The 14,520-nt window shown below is 40.8% G+C and overlaps 1 protein-coding gene across 8 annotated transcripts in view; it reads right to left on the reverse strand.

Annotated features, from left to right (window-relative positions):
* Nucleotides 1–388: 388 nt before the first annotated feature.
* Nucleotides 389–14,520, reverse strand: part of map4k2 (mitogen-activated protein kinase kinase kinase kinase 2) — a 35,698-nt gene continuing 21,566 nt past the window's right edge. The window contains exons 14-33 of one of the 8 annotated variants that reach the window (XM_047578711.1): nucleotides 13,918–13,976; nucleotides 13,781–13,830; nucleotides 13,332–13,370; nucleotides 12,867–12,900; nucleotides 10,499–10,502; nucleotides 10,337–10,426; nucleotides 10,078–10,256; nucleotides 8,470–8,511; nucleotides 8,073–8,157; nucleotides 7,008–7,087; nucleotides 6,810–6,870; nucleotides 6,615–6,738; nucleotides 5,681–5,739; nucleotides 5,478–5,581; nucleotides 4,966–5,143; nucleotides 4,823–4,891; nucleotides 4,657–4,743; nucleotides 4,518–4,588; nucleotides 4,351–4,406; nucleotides 389–3,424 (exon numbers count right to left, since the gene is read on the reverse strand). In XM_047578711.1, coding sequence (XP_047434667.1) covers nucleotides 3,337–3,424; nucleotides 4,351–4,406; nucleotides 4,518–4,588; nucleotides 4,657–4,743; nucleotides 4,823–4,891; nucleotides 4,966–5,143; nucleotides 5,478–5,581; nucleotides 5,681–5,739; nucleotides 6,615–6,738; nucleotides 6,810–6,870; nucleotides 7,008–7,087; nucleotides 8,073–8,157; nucleotides 8,470–8,511; nucleotides 10,078–10,256; nucleotides 10,337–10,426; nucleotides 10,499–10,502; nucleotides 12,867–12,900; nucleotides 13,332–13,370; nucleotides 13,781–13,830; nucleotides 13,918–13,976 — 1,559 coding nt within the window. In that variant the 3' untranslated portion in view covers nucleotides 389–3,336. Of the gene's footprint in view, nucleotides 3,425–4,350; nucleotides 4,407–4,517; nucleotides 4,589–4,656; nucleotides 4,744–4,822; nucleotides 4,892–4,965; nucleotides 5,144–5,477; nucleotides 5,582–5,680; nucleotides 5,740–6,614; nucleotides 6,739–6,809; nucleotides 6,871–7,007; nucleotides 7,088–8,072; nucleotides 8,158–8,469; nucleotides 8,512–10,077; nucleotides 10,257–10,336; nucleotides 10,503–12,866; nucleotides 12,901–13,331; nucleotides 13,371–13,780; nucleotides 13,834–13,917; nucleotides 13,977–14,520 lie in introns of all 8 variants that reach the window. The other 7 variants (XM_047578702.1, XM_047578730.1, XM_047578673.1 and 4 more) reach the window with 7 other exon arrangements.

Raw genomic sequence — 14,520 nt, forward strand, 5'->3', positions numbered from 1 at the left:
AGTGAAAGTCTGACCTGATGGTGGCGCTAGAGGACAGGTCATGTGGTCGTTAATGTCCGTAAATTTGAGAATATTCGTGTGAAAACTTTACAAAACACGTTTGTGCTAATTTCAAAGTTTGGCCTAATGGTGGCGCTAGAGGGAAGGTCAACTCACTGGTAGGTTTCATAAAATATTATATTAAAAAAGATAGTAAGAATAATTGTATATCAAAAATTAATAATATAAATAATAATTACACTTATATACAAATTTGAATAATTTTACATAAATTGTCACACATTGACCTACATATTTGTTCCTACCTCATCATTAATTAATAATTATATTTGAAGTTACAGATGTAAAAAATGTCGCCACGCGTTCAGTGTAAAAACAAGCGTTCAGCCTCAAAAGGATACTCAGGTCTTTATTTGTTCATATTACAACCTCACCATACTGTCGTGTTATATACATCAGGTTTGCACGCAACAATAAAACATCTTCTTTTTAAAAAATAAAATAAAATCTAAAAAAAAAAAAATCACATCCATACTCTATACTATGTCTTTCAAGTATCTCTCAGGGGGAAAACGTGTGTTATTTATACAATTCCATTCCATAAATAATATAAATATAATTACACACACAATACTCCCAATGTAGTGGCTTTTATATTTTAGTCCGACAAGAAAACAAAAACAAAAGAAACAACAACAGTACATTTAATTGCATCCGGTTTCTATTTCTAACGCCCATGTGTGAGATAAATTATTAATTATTGGGACGGACGAGGGAACGGTGTTAACGGTCTGAAGCTTTTATAACACACGGGTGTAACTAACACATTCACAATCTAAATCCATTTAAATGTGGTTTTGTGAATGGAACAATCCTGGATAAGAAGAAATAATCAATTATCCGAAGGTTTCTTTGATTTGTCTTCCTATAAACCCAGTGTTCCCGTCCACATTATATTAATATTCCACAGTTTTATTAAAGATGGAGTTTAAAAGCTTCAGTGACCTGCTCCTTTAATGTTTTTACCGCTGACTTTACGTTCCAGTGTGGTGATTGTATACAACACGAGGGCTGAGTATCATTTTTGCTCTGTTCCAAATTTAAATCCAAAAAAAAACAAAAACAAAACAAACAAAAAAAATGCTCCATTTGCACTATATGGGATTAATGAGATGAGGACAATTTAACTTAAAGTGGCAATTTTGAGCATTTCAGTTTTACACTAAAAAAACTGCAGTGGATCATAATTAGGATGTCACAGTGTTGCTGTTTGACAAACAATGTTGCAGAACACAACTAAAACCCAAATATCAAATATCAATGATTTGGTGACCCACTTGCAATACTTTTGAGGAGGCCGAGCCCCACAGGTTGGGAATCGCTGTAATGAACTAAATAGGACACAACGACATTTCAGAAAACACAACGACATGACAGAAAAAACAACATTTCAGAAAACGACATTTCAGAAAACCCAACATTACAGAAATGTTGTGTTTTCTGAAATGTTGTGTTTCCATGAAATGTTGTGTTTCCATGAAATGTTGTTGTGTTTTATGAAACATTGTGTTTTTATGAAATATCCTTGTGCTTTCTGTATTGTCATGTTTTCTGTAATGTTGTGTTTTCATGAAATGTTGTGTTTTCATGAAATGTTGTGTTTTCTGTAATGTTGTTGTGTTTTCTGAAATATTGTGTTTTTGTGAAATGTTTTGTTTTCTGTAATGTTGTTGTGTTTTCCCAAACATTGTTGTATTTTCTGTAATATCGTGTTTTGAAGCTTCAGCGCCATCATAAAAGAGGCAATAATCTTCATTTTCCATCATTCTGTGAACAACCAGGGAGGCCGGTGTGCAGCTCCTTATCTAATAGCTCACTGGCTGCTCCTTCTTTACGCTTTGCTGAATACAACACTTCAAACTGACCACAAAACACGTTGCATTTGCTTCGGTTGCTTCGTATTAATGGTCGGCTGGTGTTTTGCAGCAGTAGGAAATGCTCAGTTCTCATCCAACCATTTCATCTACCAGAACTCATCTCTATGACAGCGACCAAACTAAAGGAAATCCTCAAAGTTGCCACTTTAAGACCCTCAAAGCTGCGACGTCTCCACTCACAAACTACTAAGAAGAACTCATATACCATTAAAACCAGTTGAATATATTCCACAGTTTAGTCCCAGGTTTGTATGTGAACTGCATTTCTGAGTGATTTCAGTAACTCCAACACAGTACTAGTGGATAAATTAACCCCCCCGACAAAAGAGGTCGCAGCCAAAGTACAGATGCCTCCAGCTCCAGGACAACCAAATAACACTCGACTCTGGACGCTAGCGGCACCCAAATATGCACAAATATGGCCTTTGTTTACTCAATCGCTCCCACTCAGCTGGATCGTCCTTCTCGGTTGACAAAATGTTCTGAGGAAGCCAGAATATGCATCAGTTGAAGAAAATTGTGAGTGATGTCCATCTTTTTGGTTCACACCATAGACTGTATATAAAGATGGACAATGGAACAGCTCCTCCAAGTGATGCCCAAGCAATTAGAGCTCCCCCTGCTGGCTGGAGGCTGCAGTGTAGCTAGTGGGTGGGACTAAAATACTCAAATATTTTTTTTGCAAGGGTGGTTTCTGTCATTTTAAGTAGTTAATATAATTAGTTATTTGACACTATAGAAACAGGATGTGACATAATGGCGACCACCAGTTGCCATGCCAACTGCTCTGTAAAGGGTTGTAAAAAAAAAAAAAAATTCTAAACAAATATAGTAAATTTAATGTTTCCTTGTCACTGGTGGAGGTAGAGCAGAGAATAATACTAATCAAATGAAAACATGAGTGAGTTTTGAGGAGGTGTGGGCGGGGCATCACTTTCGTGGCTCCGCCCCTCGAACCGTACTGATCAGACTCCAAACTCACAAGATGGCGCCGCCCGTATCGCCGGGAAAATTCAGTTTGGCCAATGGGAGGAAGCGGTGACACGTCGTCCATATTTATATCCAGTCTATGGTTCGCGCTAACAGCAGCAGAGATGTGGCGTCTCCATTAGCAGGGACGAGAGCGTCTCCTCTGCTCCGGCCACGCGGTGATTTGAGCTGGTGAGATGAGGCATGAATGAGAATCTTGGCTTTACTCATTTAAAAGTCGCTCCTGCACATGCAACAAAACACAGTTTGCGTTAGGATGACGTTTGTCGATCTCTGCAGTGGCGGCGGATGCTGGTGTCTGCTACAGCCTCGGTGGACAGGCATCACTTCTACCGCAGGGTTATTCAGAGAAGAGTCTCTGGTTTTTTGAGCGTCCCATGAGTAGGAAAAAAACTAATTACTCGTTACGTCAGTAGCTGCTTTCATGTCCAGTCAGGATATACAGGTTGCTCAGTGCTGAGGGGTCACTGGTTGGTGTGCTCTGAAGGATGATGTCTCTGTGCAAGGACAAGAAATGAAAAGGGACGGGTAAGTCTCACAGGGGCTTTACGCTGATAGTTGCTGCGTTTCCATTCACCCAAGAAATGTGCAAAACCCAAATATCGTAATAAAACACTGGTAATGGAAACACTTTCATTTCTAAAAAACTCTCACTAAAAAAGAAATATCGCTAACATGTATCAATAAAAAAGTTTAGCGCTTTTTTGTGTTTCCCCGTCACCAGAGATGATGTGCGGGGAGATCCATTTGAAGTCCATCTTCCTCAAAGTGAAGTCTCGCGAGATGAGACTTTTAAGAGAGTTACGGCACGATTTCAGAAATATCGGTTTTTATTTTGCAAAAAACTGTAACGGAAACACAGCTATTGTCAGACTAGTAAGAAAAAGTAGTAATAGAAGAAAAAAGTAGTATTAGTAGTTGCAGAAAAAGTAGTAGTAGAAGAAGAAAAATGGTAGGTGTTGTAGAAGTAGTAGTAGAAGAAGAAGAAGAAGAAAGTATAGTAGAGCGGAAAAAAAGTTCACAATTTCAGAAATTCGCTTTTTGCAAAAGTCACGGAAAACAGTATGTCAGATAGTCATTGAAAAGTAGTAGAAGAAGAAGAAGAAAAAAGTAGTAGTTGTAGCAGAAGTTGTAGAAAAAGTAGTAGAAGAAGAACATAAAAGTAGTAGTTGTAGTAGAAGTCGTAGAAAAAAGTAGAAGATAAAAGTAGTAGTTGTGGTAGAAGTTGTAGAAGTAATAGTAGTAGCAGTCAATGTAATAGGAGAAGAAGAAAAAAGTATTAGATTTAGTAGTAAATGAAGTAGTAGTGGGTGAAGAAGAAGGAGAAACATAGTAGTTGTAGAAAAAGAAAAAGTTCATCAAAATTTCAGTAATAACAGAACAAAACGTAAACACAACTAGCATCAGAGCAGCGTTAACGTACCTGTTTGTTCCCAAGACTCTGAAGACCCGACTCTCGTCCGTAATCTCCTGTGTTACCTGCACACGAACAGAGCAAATTTACCAAACAGCAAATGTCCAGCGCAGGAAAACCAGCTCAGTCCTCGGTCTGACATCTACAACAACAACAACATCCAGAGGATGAGTCACCTCATCTGAGTGGAAGCTCCTCCCTCTGAGGCCGTGCTTCCAGAAAACCAGCACACTGTCCTGTAAGCAGACTGTCAAGGAGACGTCACTCAAACCGTTAACATCAAGTCTCATCTGTTTGCTGCGTTGCTGCCACTACCTAGTGTTTCAACGGGGAAGTCGAAGACCATCTCTGCAGCCAGCTCTTTGGAGGGAACACCTCGCAGGTTCACGATCTTCACAGTTTCTGCGCATCGAGCATCAGCAGTTTAGTGACAATCCAAGAGAGACGCATAATAACGCACGTGGAGATGGAGGTGACTTACTTTCCACTGCAATCAGAACAGTGTCTCGGTCCATCTGGGTCACCTGTACGGCTCTGAGCGCTCCATTACCTGCAGACGAGAGGACGGGATGAGCTTCACCATCACACTGGAGAAAAGCCGGAGTCCTCCACCTCACCTCCTACCTGGTACCGAAATGGCCGAGCCGTTCAGCTCGATTATGTCAAACGTCAGCTGCTGGCTGCTCGGAGGTTTCCCATTACTGCAGTCTCTGACGCCAATGCACAGCTGGGGGAACTCATCGGTCACCAGCACCAGCAGCTCGAATATGGGCAGAGAGTCTGGAAGCTTGATGGGGATGTGCTGCAAGAGAAACGCATGGAATAAGACTCATTTTAAAGACAAACAAACAAATAAAGATGGACAATGCAACAGCTCCTCTAAAGTGAAGCAAGTAGAGCTCCCCCTGGTGGCTGGAGGCCTTTTCAGTCAATGCACATTCGTTTAGTTTCATAAATTACACTTTAACAGAAAAAAGAAAGAAATGAATGACTGTTGCTTATTTACATTCGTTCATAATGTTGTTTATTGATGTGTGTACTTCACTTGTGTAGTTAGAAGTGCCTCTAGCCAGCAGATTTAGTTTGAGGATTGATTTTATACATGCGAGTTTCAACAGTAACACATCTGCACCAACCTTCAGATGCATGAACTTCTGCAGAGGCTCGTACCACAACAGCAGGACGAGGCCGGAGGGAACGGCGCCGCATAGAAACGTACTGTCTGTGTAGGGGTTTCTGGCTGAAAGACACAAAGGGGAAAGGTGGAGATGGTGCGTTGTTGTTGTTGTTGCTGTCGCTGTTGTTCAGGAAAACCTGGAGCAAACTGGGCCTCACTTACCTACGCTACATCTCCTGCAGCCTTTAGTGTCGGGAATCTTCACGGATATGGCAAACTTTCTGTGGGCCGAGAACACAAAGGGAATGATGGTGGTGACGGTGAAGGAGAAGAAGAAGAAGTAACAATAGAAGAAGAAGACAAATTAGTAGCAGAAGAAGAAAAAAACTGAAGAAGAAACAGTAGCAGAAAAGGAGAAGTAGTAGTTATAGTAGTAGTAGAAGAAGAAAAAGTAATGGAGAAGAAAGCTTAGTAGTAATAGAAAAAGTCACAGAAGTAGCCTGGTAGTAGAAGAAGAAGAAAGAGTTGTAGTTGTAGTTGAAGCAGATTTAATAGTTCTAGAAGAAGAAGAAGTCATAGAAGTAGTAGCAGTTGTAGTAGTAGTAGAAGAAGGAGAAAGCAAAAACAGTAGTAGTAGATAGAAGTAGAAGAAAAAGTAAACAAAGAAGAAAATGTAGTAGTAATAGTAATAAAAGAACAAGAAGTAAAAGAAAAAGCAGTAGTTGTGGTAGTAGAAGAAGAAGAAAAAGCAGTAGTTGTGGTAGTAGAAGAAGAAGAAAAAGCAGTAGTTGTGGTAGTAGAAGAAGAAGAAAAAGTAGTAGTAGTGGTAGAAGAAGAAAAAGAAGCAGAAGTAAGGGTAGTAAAAGAAGAAAAACTGTAGTTGTAGTAATAATAGTTGAAGAAGTTGCAGAAAAAGTATTAGTTGTCGTAATACATGAAGTAAAAGAAGTTGAAATAGTACTAGAAAAAGAAGAAAAAGTAGTAGTTGTAGTAGTAGTTGAAGAAAAAGTCATAAGAAATAGCAGAAGTAGTAATAGAAGAAAGCAATAATAATAAGTAGTAGTTGTAGAAGAAGAAGAAGAAGAAGAAGAAGAAGAAGAAGCCCAATCATGTCCACTTGTCTTTGTCTGAGTTGAGCGATGAGTGGGTTTATAACCTGGGGTTGATCCTGTCGGTGAAGCGGTTGGTGCTGAGCGACAGGCTGCTGTGTCTCTTCTGTAGATGTCCTTTCTGTTCAAACAGAGCCGTCAGACTGTGGGAGTAGAGCTGTGACGACTTCCCTGCAGGACCAACACTCTTTAGAGAGGCTAATAACGTACCAGACATTAGATCATCTGGAGACAGTCGTTACCTGACACGGACATCAGCACGTTGTTCATAACGTACAGCCATGTACATCTCTGAGGGAGGAGCTGGGGCGGAGGAGACAGAACAACCACGTGGTTAATTCATCACATGACCTACGTCTGATGTCATGTACGTTTATATCAACAGAACCTCAAAAAAACCCACCACATTAACCATACGAACCCATGTGTCGTACTCTTACCTTCTCTAGTGTATCTTCATGAAGTTCGTTAAGGTTCAGTGTGTAGATGCCTTCTTCAGCCCCAAGAATCATGTACTGATCTAAGTACGAAAAGTGTTTGTTAGAGAGAATAAGTGAAACATTTACAGCATCATAAGACACAATAATAACTTCGGTTCAACCTTTTTCATCCCACTCTTTTTGCTGTCTCATCCAGACTCTCTCAGCATTTTTTTCATCCCAACTCTCTCAACCTTTTTTATCCCATCCATTTCTACCCTTTTCATCTCATCCATCCTCTTTTACCTTTTTCATCCCACCCATTTTTACCATTTTCACCCATCACCCTCAACCTTTTTCATCCCATCCATTTTCATCATCTTTATCTCTGTCTTTTTTGACCATTTTCATTGCACCGTTTCAACCCTTTCATCCCATCCCCTTCCAACCTTTCATATCCAGACACCCTCAACCTTTTTTATCCCATCCATTTCTACCCTTTTCATCCCATCCACCTTTACCCTTCTCATCCATCCTCTTCTACCTTTTTCATCCCATCCTTTTTTATCACATACATTTTTACCTTTTTCATCCCATCCATTTTTTTACCATTTTCATCCCATCCCCTTTACCCTTCTCATCCATCCTCTTTTACTTTTTTCATCCCGTCCATTTTTAACATTTTCACCCATCACCCTCAACCTTTTTCATCGCATCCATTGTCATCATCTTTATCTCAACCCTTTTTGACCATTTACATCCCACCGTTTCAACCGTTTCATCCCATCCCCTTCCAACCTTTCATATCGCAACACCCTCAACCTTTTTCATCACATCCTTTTCATCCCATCTCTTTTTACCCCTTTCACCATTTTCATGTCATCTCTTTTTACCATTTTCATCCCATCCTTTCTTACCCATTTTATATTTCTCATCCCATCACTTTTTACCATTTTTTACCCTTTTCATCCCAGTCCCTTTTCATCCCATTCCCTTGCAACCTCTCTCATCCTACCCCTGCTTTGCAGTAAAAAACACCGCAACCATTGGACTTTGAAGACATTTTGTCAGTTTCAGTCTTCTCACCTCTTGTCTTGGGTAAAATCCACGTCACGGCACAGTGGATTTTAAGAGGACAACCGTTGAACACTTTAGAGAAACAGGCTCCCATCTACAGAACCAGCAGAGCAACCCAATCACTAATGGTCTGATACAGTTAGAGGAACCCTTAAAGTTTGGAATGATATCCACTCCAACAAAATAAAATAAAACAAAATGCATGAATGTTACAATAACTGTAATATATTATGTAATATGTATAATAAGTTGGTGACTCCAGGAGCTAATGAAATGGTCATTACAACAAACAACAGCAGTAATTTTGGTATCATACCATGCAAGAAAACATGTATTGTTAGTCACACGAGCAATGCAATTGGTCGACTTCTATTAAAGATCGCATGCTGTTAGGTTTCACACTTACATGGACTTGAGGGGTAGGAGGAAGTCCATGACAATCAGCCCTCTAGAAATGCCAAAGGTTACACATAACAAAACAAAGGGGGTGATAAAAACTGTACAACAGAGACATTACAAACCTGTCTGGTTTCTATGATTTGTCACTTTACAGGCAGGCAGACACATACTTTAAAGGGCCTGTCCAGACTTTGCATTAAGGTCTGATCTGGGTAAGGCGATCACAAGTGACCAGCGTAAAAAAAGACACTTGTGAACACTTGCAGGACAGATCACATTTTGAGAGATCCGATCTCTGACCATATTAGGAGGTGGTCTGGGTCGCATGCGTTCCTTTGGTGATGTGAAGAACGTTTTAAAGACCTCCGATCCTCAACAGGGGGATAAAGTTTTACCTTGTACATTCAGAAAAAAACACACAAACACTAGTATAAATGATAGCAAGGAGAGTCTTTTAAAATATTCTGTCCCTGTTGCTGTTAACTAGACATCAACCGATATGGATTTTTTAGGGCCGATACTGATTGTTTTACATCAGCCTTGGCTGATAGCTGATATGTGCTGACGATTTTTCTGAGCAGATATTTGGAGCCGATACTGATTTTTCTTTAAATTTTGCCTGGGAAAAATATATGTATATGTATCACCCGAAGCCGATACCAGTACAATACACAAATATTGTCCCGATATATATCGGCCGACGATATCGGTCGATCTCTTACTGGGTTAATGTTTGTTTTTTGTTGTTTTTTTAACAGAATGAGCTTGCAGACAAATTATGACTGAAAAAGATTCCTTTAATTATTTCTCAGACAAAAACATTTCTGAGTTTGGATGTAACACTAAAGTATGTAATGAAAAACATATTTAAAAAACATATATTAAGATATATAAAAACTACAAATGATATTTTCTCTTTAACAAATTAAAGAGAATCCCTTTTTATTTCTTTGAGGTAGTGTGAACTGTGCAATAATATGTCCTCTTCTTAAAATAAATTTTATCTTAACAACAAAATATGGATAAAAAATGGATATTTAAAATAAATCCCACATCAAAATAATTAAATGAATAATACAAATAAACAAAATCTCTTCAAATAATCAAACTAATGCTTGTATGTGTTCCTAGTGTGGGATTTACATGATTTTTTAAGTATAAGATCAGTATATGTCCTCTGAATAACCTGAAACTCAAAACTAAATTACGCCCTCTGCTGTTTAAAATGGGCATCGCAATTCATTTTTCATCTTGGCTGATTGGTCGTTTCCTTTATTTGTTGCATTGAGAAACCTCCAGGGCTGGAGTTATTATCTGAGTTTTGTGCAGGTCTAACTAAAGTCAGGGTGGAGATAGGTAAACAATAACAAGACGCGCACAAACAAAACATCTCTGTTATAATATTCAATAACGCGTGAAACTGAGATCTGATCTGGTGACGCATGTTAATGCCAGGTGTGAACATACGCAAAGCTGGTCAACTTGTGATCAGTCCAGATCTGATCTTAATGCAAATGTCCAATCAGAGTCCAAACTGAATCATTAGGAAGTTATTAGGTTAGCGAATCACACGAGCTCACTGATGCTTTCTAAGAAGATGTGAAGATCAACTCACAGAGTCCTCTGTCTTTTTCCTCAGCGTGCTCCACTCAGGGGACAGAGGCGTCTCTCTTTTCGGAGAGGACACGGGGGGAATCTTCTTCTTCTCTGGCGGCGTCACGGCGTCCCCCACAGGCAGAGACGGATCGCTGCAGCGCTGTCGGATGTCCTGCGTAGCCGAGCACCTGGCCAAGACTTTGCGGACAAAAAAACGAGCCGGGGTTCACATAAAGTCAAACATAACTGAGGTCCCATTGGAGTTGGTCGGTGTTTACCTGGAGTGCCGGTGCTGGAGTCGGCCGTGGAGGCGGCGTTGGCATCGGGGCCGAGGGTGCAGCTCGGCCTCATCGCCGGGTTTCTGTTGTCTGTATTGAGGGTTAAAAGGCTGAAGGCTGGCAGGGAGGCTGTAGATGGACAGAACAAACCACTCTTCCTACCTCCCTGGGGGGGAAAAGGAAAAACACCAGCAGACACGTTACTCACTCTGTAGAGCAGTTATTTAATAACTGTGATATCAATCTGTGTCCCAGTTGCATAGTACACACTAATAGGCAGCATGTGTGGATACAGCAGTGGCAACGTTGCACCAAGATAGAAGATATATAGAAGTGTAAACCGACACTTTAATTTATCACTTATTCATTACAGCCATGTTATTGATGATGTTCTTTATCATGTTGATCCTACAAATGTGTCTCTTTACGACTCCACAGTTGCATCAGTCTTGAATGGGATGAAAAGGGTTGAAAGGGAACGGGATGAAAATGGCTGTGAGTATTGGGATGTGAAAGGTCTAATGGGAATGGGATGTAAACAGTCAAAAGGGACAGGATGGAAGGACTTAAAGGGAGTGGGACAATACGGGTCAAAAGGGCTGGGATGAAATGGGCCGAGGATGTTGGGATGAGAAGGGATGAACTGTCTACGCCTTGGTTTGCTGCAGAGGTGAAATCGCAACTGAGACGGATAAGACAAGACTGGTGCAGCTGATAGAGAGGACCATCTTCGTCCTCTGGACTCAGTAGAGCAAGTGGGTCTCAAAACATCCAGAGTGTCTCCTGTCAACCACTGGCACCTTAGGTAGCTCCTTCAACCAGAAACTGCTGCACCAATGGGCCAAGAAGGAGCACTACCCAAGGTCTTTTTTACACTACAGCATTTTTTAATACTGCTTCTGAGTGTCCCTGCACAGCTAAAGGACACAGACACCCTCCGGACAATACATCTGTCTCCATCCCAGTCACATTTCCAAACTTCCGAATGTTCCAGTGAGCATTGTTGTGGAAAGAACATAAATTTTCCACCATAGACCGCCTACGACCGGGCGTTGCTCCCAATATTTCTGACTTAGGAGTTGAGAAGAATTATGAGAAAAGCTGTCCAAGAGCCGAGGACCACTTGGAAACGTTTTTCCCTCAAATAAAAGCACATTGGAGGTCGTTTAGAGTTCCCTGTATGACATTTAGATAGAATATTAGGGGTCGATATGGCAATATATCGCGATACTTTTTCTTTTTCTCTGTCTTAATATCGAGTAGTTTAATGAATAAATCTGAGCTCTGTACACGAGTTGTTTTTGAGCAAATGCTACATGCTATATGTCGTTGGAAAGCTCATTTTCTTCTGATTTCACTGATATAAGCCATTATAGGATTCAACCAACACAGCCGACACAACCAAATCATTTTGTTCAAAACAATAAAAACGAGAAACGAGCATAAAGTCACCAGAAAAGCCTCATATCGATCCAACAATCAATATTATCCTGGTCAAAACGCTCCGTTTGTATTTCCAAACTGTCCAATTCAGTTGTATTTTCAGTCCAAAAACTACTTTTAGTTCCATAAAAATCCGCAAAGAGCTGTTTCAACGTCTTGGATGAAGAAGGAGATACGAAAATCTTCGTATTTTATCATAAAATATAAAAAATATACATTTTAAATCGCAGCTGAACTCTGACCTTTTGATTGACAACTCAGTGAACCAATTCCAATTGCAGCAAACTTAGTGGGAGATTGGTGTTTCCTGTAGCCAATGACCTGCTCTAAACAACGATATACGTCATGCCCGGTAAAGTTTGGTTGCCCCGCAGACAGACCAGCGTATTGGAGCTGGACGTCTGTGCGTAATTTCAAATGAGAAACAATGCAAAAAAGTGTGATTTTACTTCACTAACTCTGTATCAGTTACTCTAATTATAAAATATAATTAATCTGGGTGTCACTTTCAGTGGAGCCCAAGATTATTAATGTACGTTGAAGCATTTGAAGCCGTTTTATTCAAAATGTGTCCAAATGGCAGTTTGGAAACGTCTGGTTAAACACTTAGAAAAATAGGGTAAAATAAACTCAGTTCTTGTTATTTTTTCTATGCAATTTTAACTGGAAGTAGGTAAATGCTCTGATAATATTGTTTAATCCAGTTTTATCAGTTTCCTCTGAAGTCATCAGATAGCAAAAAAATTCAGGCAAACCCAACAAGTTGTTATTTTTTAACTGTGTGCCAACACCGATTACTCAAGAACAAAACCACTTAGAGAGATTCTGAGATTCTTTTGTGATAGAAACCTCAGGGTGTTAGCTTTCAAAAGAGACCAAGATCATGCATGAGCTCCAAACTGCTCATGAACAGCATTCAGTTTACTTTGGGTAAGTCCTGAATAGGCGTTTTTTTGCAAAAAGGCAAGAATGGTAACGTTCTTTGGCCATTTTTATATTGAGTGTATGACTAAACCTAGCTCAGAGTCAGTATAAAGTACACAGCTGGGACACAGATTGGGTGGATGGTGGGAGGTTTCACACTCACGTCAGCAGATGGCGCCCTCTTGATGGTTAGACTCCTGAAAAGACAAAGGAAAGCAACATCCCTGTCATGAGTCGAGAAGAAAAGACCAACCAACAAACCGAGTCCTCCGCTCAGACTCCAGGTCAAGCATCGTCACAACAAGCCGGACGGGACAAAAGAGGACGGACGCTGAAGACGCTGAGGGCGGGAAGGGAGGAGGGCGGTAGGAGGAGGGAGCAGCGCAACAAAAAACAACAAAAACCCAAAAAAAAAAAAAAAAAGGCAAAAACAAGCTGAGAAGCAGTGGGTTTGATTACACCTGCAAACACAAACCCATTAGCTGAGACATTGTAATTTAACACCATCATTTAATTTCACGTGGGATGGGAGGAGGCGGGGGGAGAGGGGGGATAAACAAAAAATAAACAAGACAGCGACAACACACCGGCGTTATAGGAGAGGCTGGAGGTGATGGGCGAGGCCTACCTCAGCTGCAGAGCTTGCTCCACACATTCCAACAGGCTCCTGCAACAGGAAGACCTGGTGTTTATCTGACCCAGTGGCCCCCCCCCTGTGTGGCCCAGAACAACGGCGGGGTGGGACCGTCCACAACCCTAACCCTATCATGCCAGTGTTTGACACTTACGCTGCCCCAGACTGAGGATAAGTCAGCGATTACACTAAAACAAACGGAAACATCAGGAGTTTTATATATGAGTTGGACGCCTCCTGCTCCTTTCCTACTTCTTAATACATCCCTGCTCTTACTTAGTAACCAAAGCACCGTACAGGCGTTGAGGAAATCCCTAGATTCGAGGGCACTCTCGGGCCTCTATCAACAAAACAATCCTTTTCAACGGCAGAAACGTGCGTCATTCCAGTCACTTTGAACTCACGAGGACGACAGGAGATTTACAACGTTAACAGAGTCTTACGGTGAGGTCTCTTCTTCCCCGGACAGACTCCAGTCGTCGTCGTAAGACCCCTGCTGAAAAGGAGAAGGCCCTGGTTATATTCACGTCTTACGCGTGCTCGGCGTCCCACAACCGATCTTTGAGAAAAGCTGCGTTACCAAATCAGGATACGGCTCGGTGACTTTCCTCCGCGGGGGCCCAAACTTCACTTGGTCGACTGTGAAGAGAAGAGAGGTCAGGTTAGCGTCGATAACAAGCTCACACGGCGAGTTTGTTCTGTGATTCACAAACGACCGTGGAGGCAGCATGGTGGCTAATGTTAAACTAAAAGTATTATGATAGATATGTATTTATGACTCTTTTCTGACTCTGACTACGCAGCACTGACGGTAAAGTCTGTGTTTCCTTTGCAGGTATTTGAATTTGAATGATTACACGATTATAAAACTAAACTTGATTGTTTTCGCAAATTCAGGACACAAATTTTAGTTTTAGGATCACAAATAGTGTGCTCCAGCCTGTTTATAAGATTTAACAACTGTATTTTTGAGTGCATATACTGATCAGCCACAACATTATGACCACGAACGGGAGAAGTAAATATCATTTAAACCGTCTTGTAACAATTCAGCGTTCTGCTGGGAAACTTTTGGACCTGGCATATGTTCATGTGGATGTTACTTAGACATGTACCACCCACCTAGACCAGACCAGACACCTCCTGCCCCATAGCAAGACACATGATGGCAGCAACTACAAAA

This window comes from Mugil cephalus, chromosome 1 (genome assembly GCF_022458985.1).
Source record: "Mugil cephalus isolate CIBA_MC_2020 chromosome 1, CIBA_Mcephalus_1.1, whole genome shotgun sequence".
In the NCBI taxonomy this organism is placed as follows: Eukaryota; Metazoa; Chordata; class Actinopteri; order Mugiliformes; family Mugilidae; genus Mugil; species Mugil cephalus.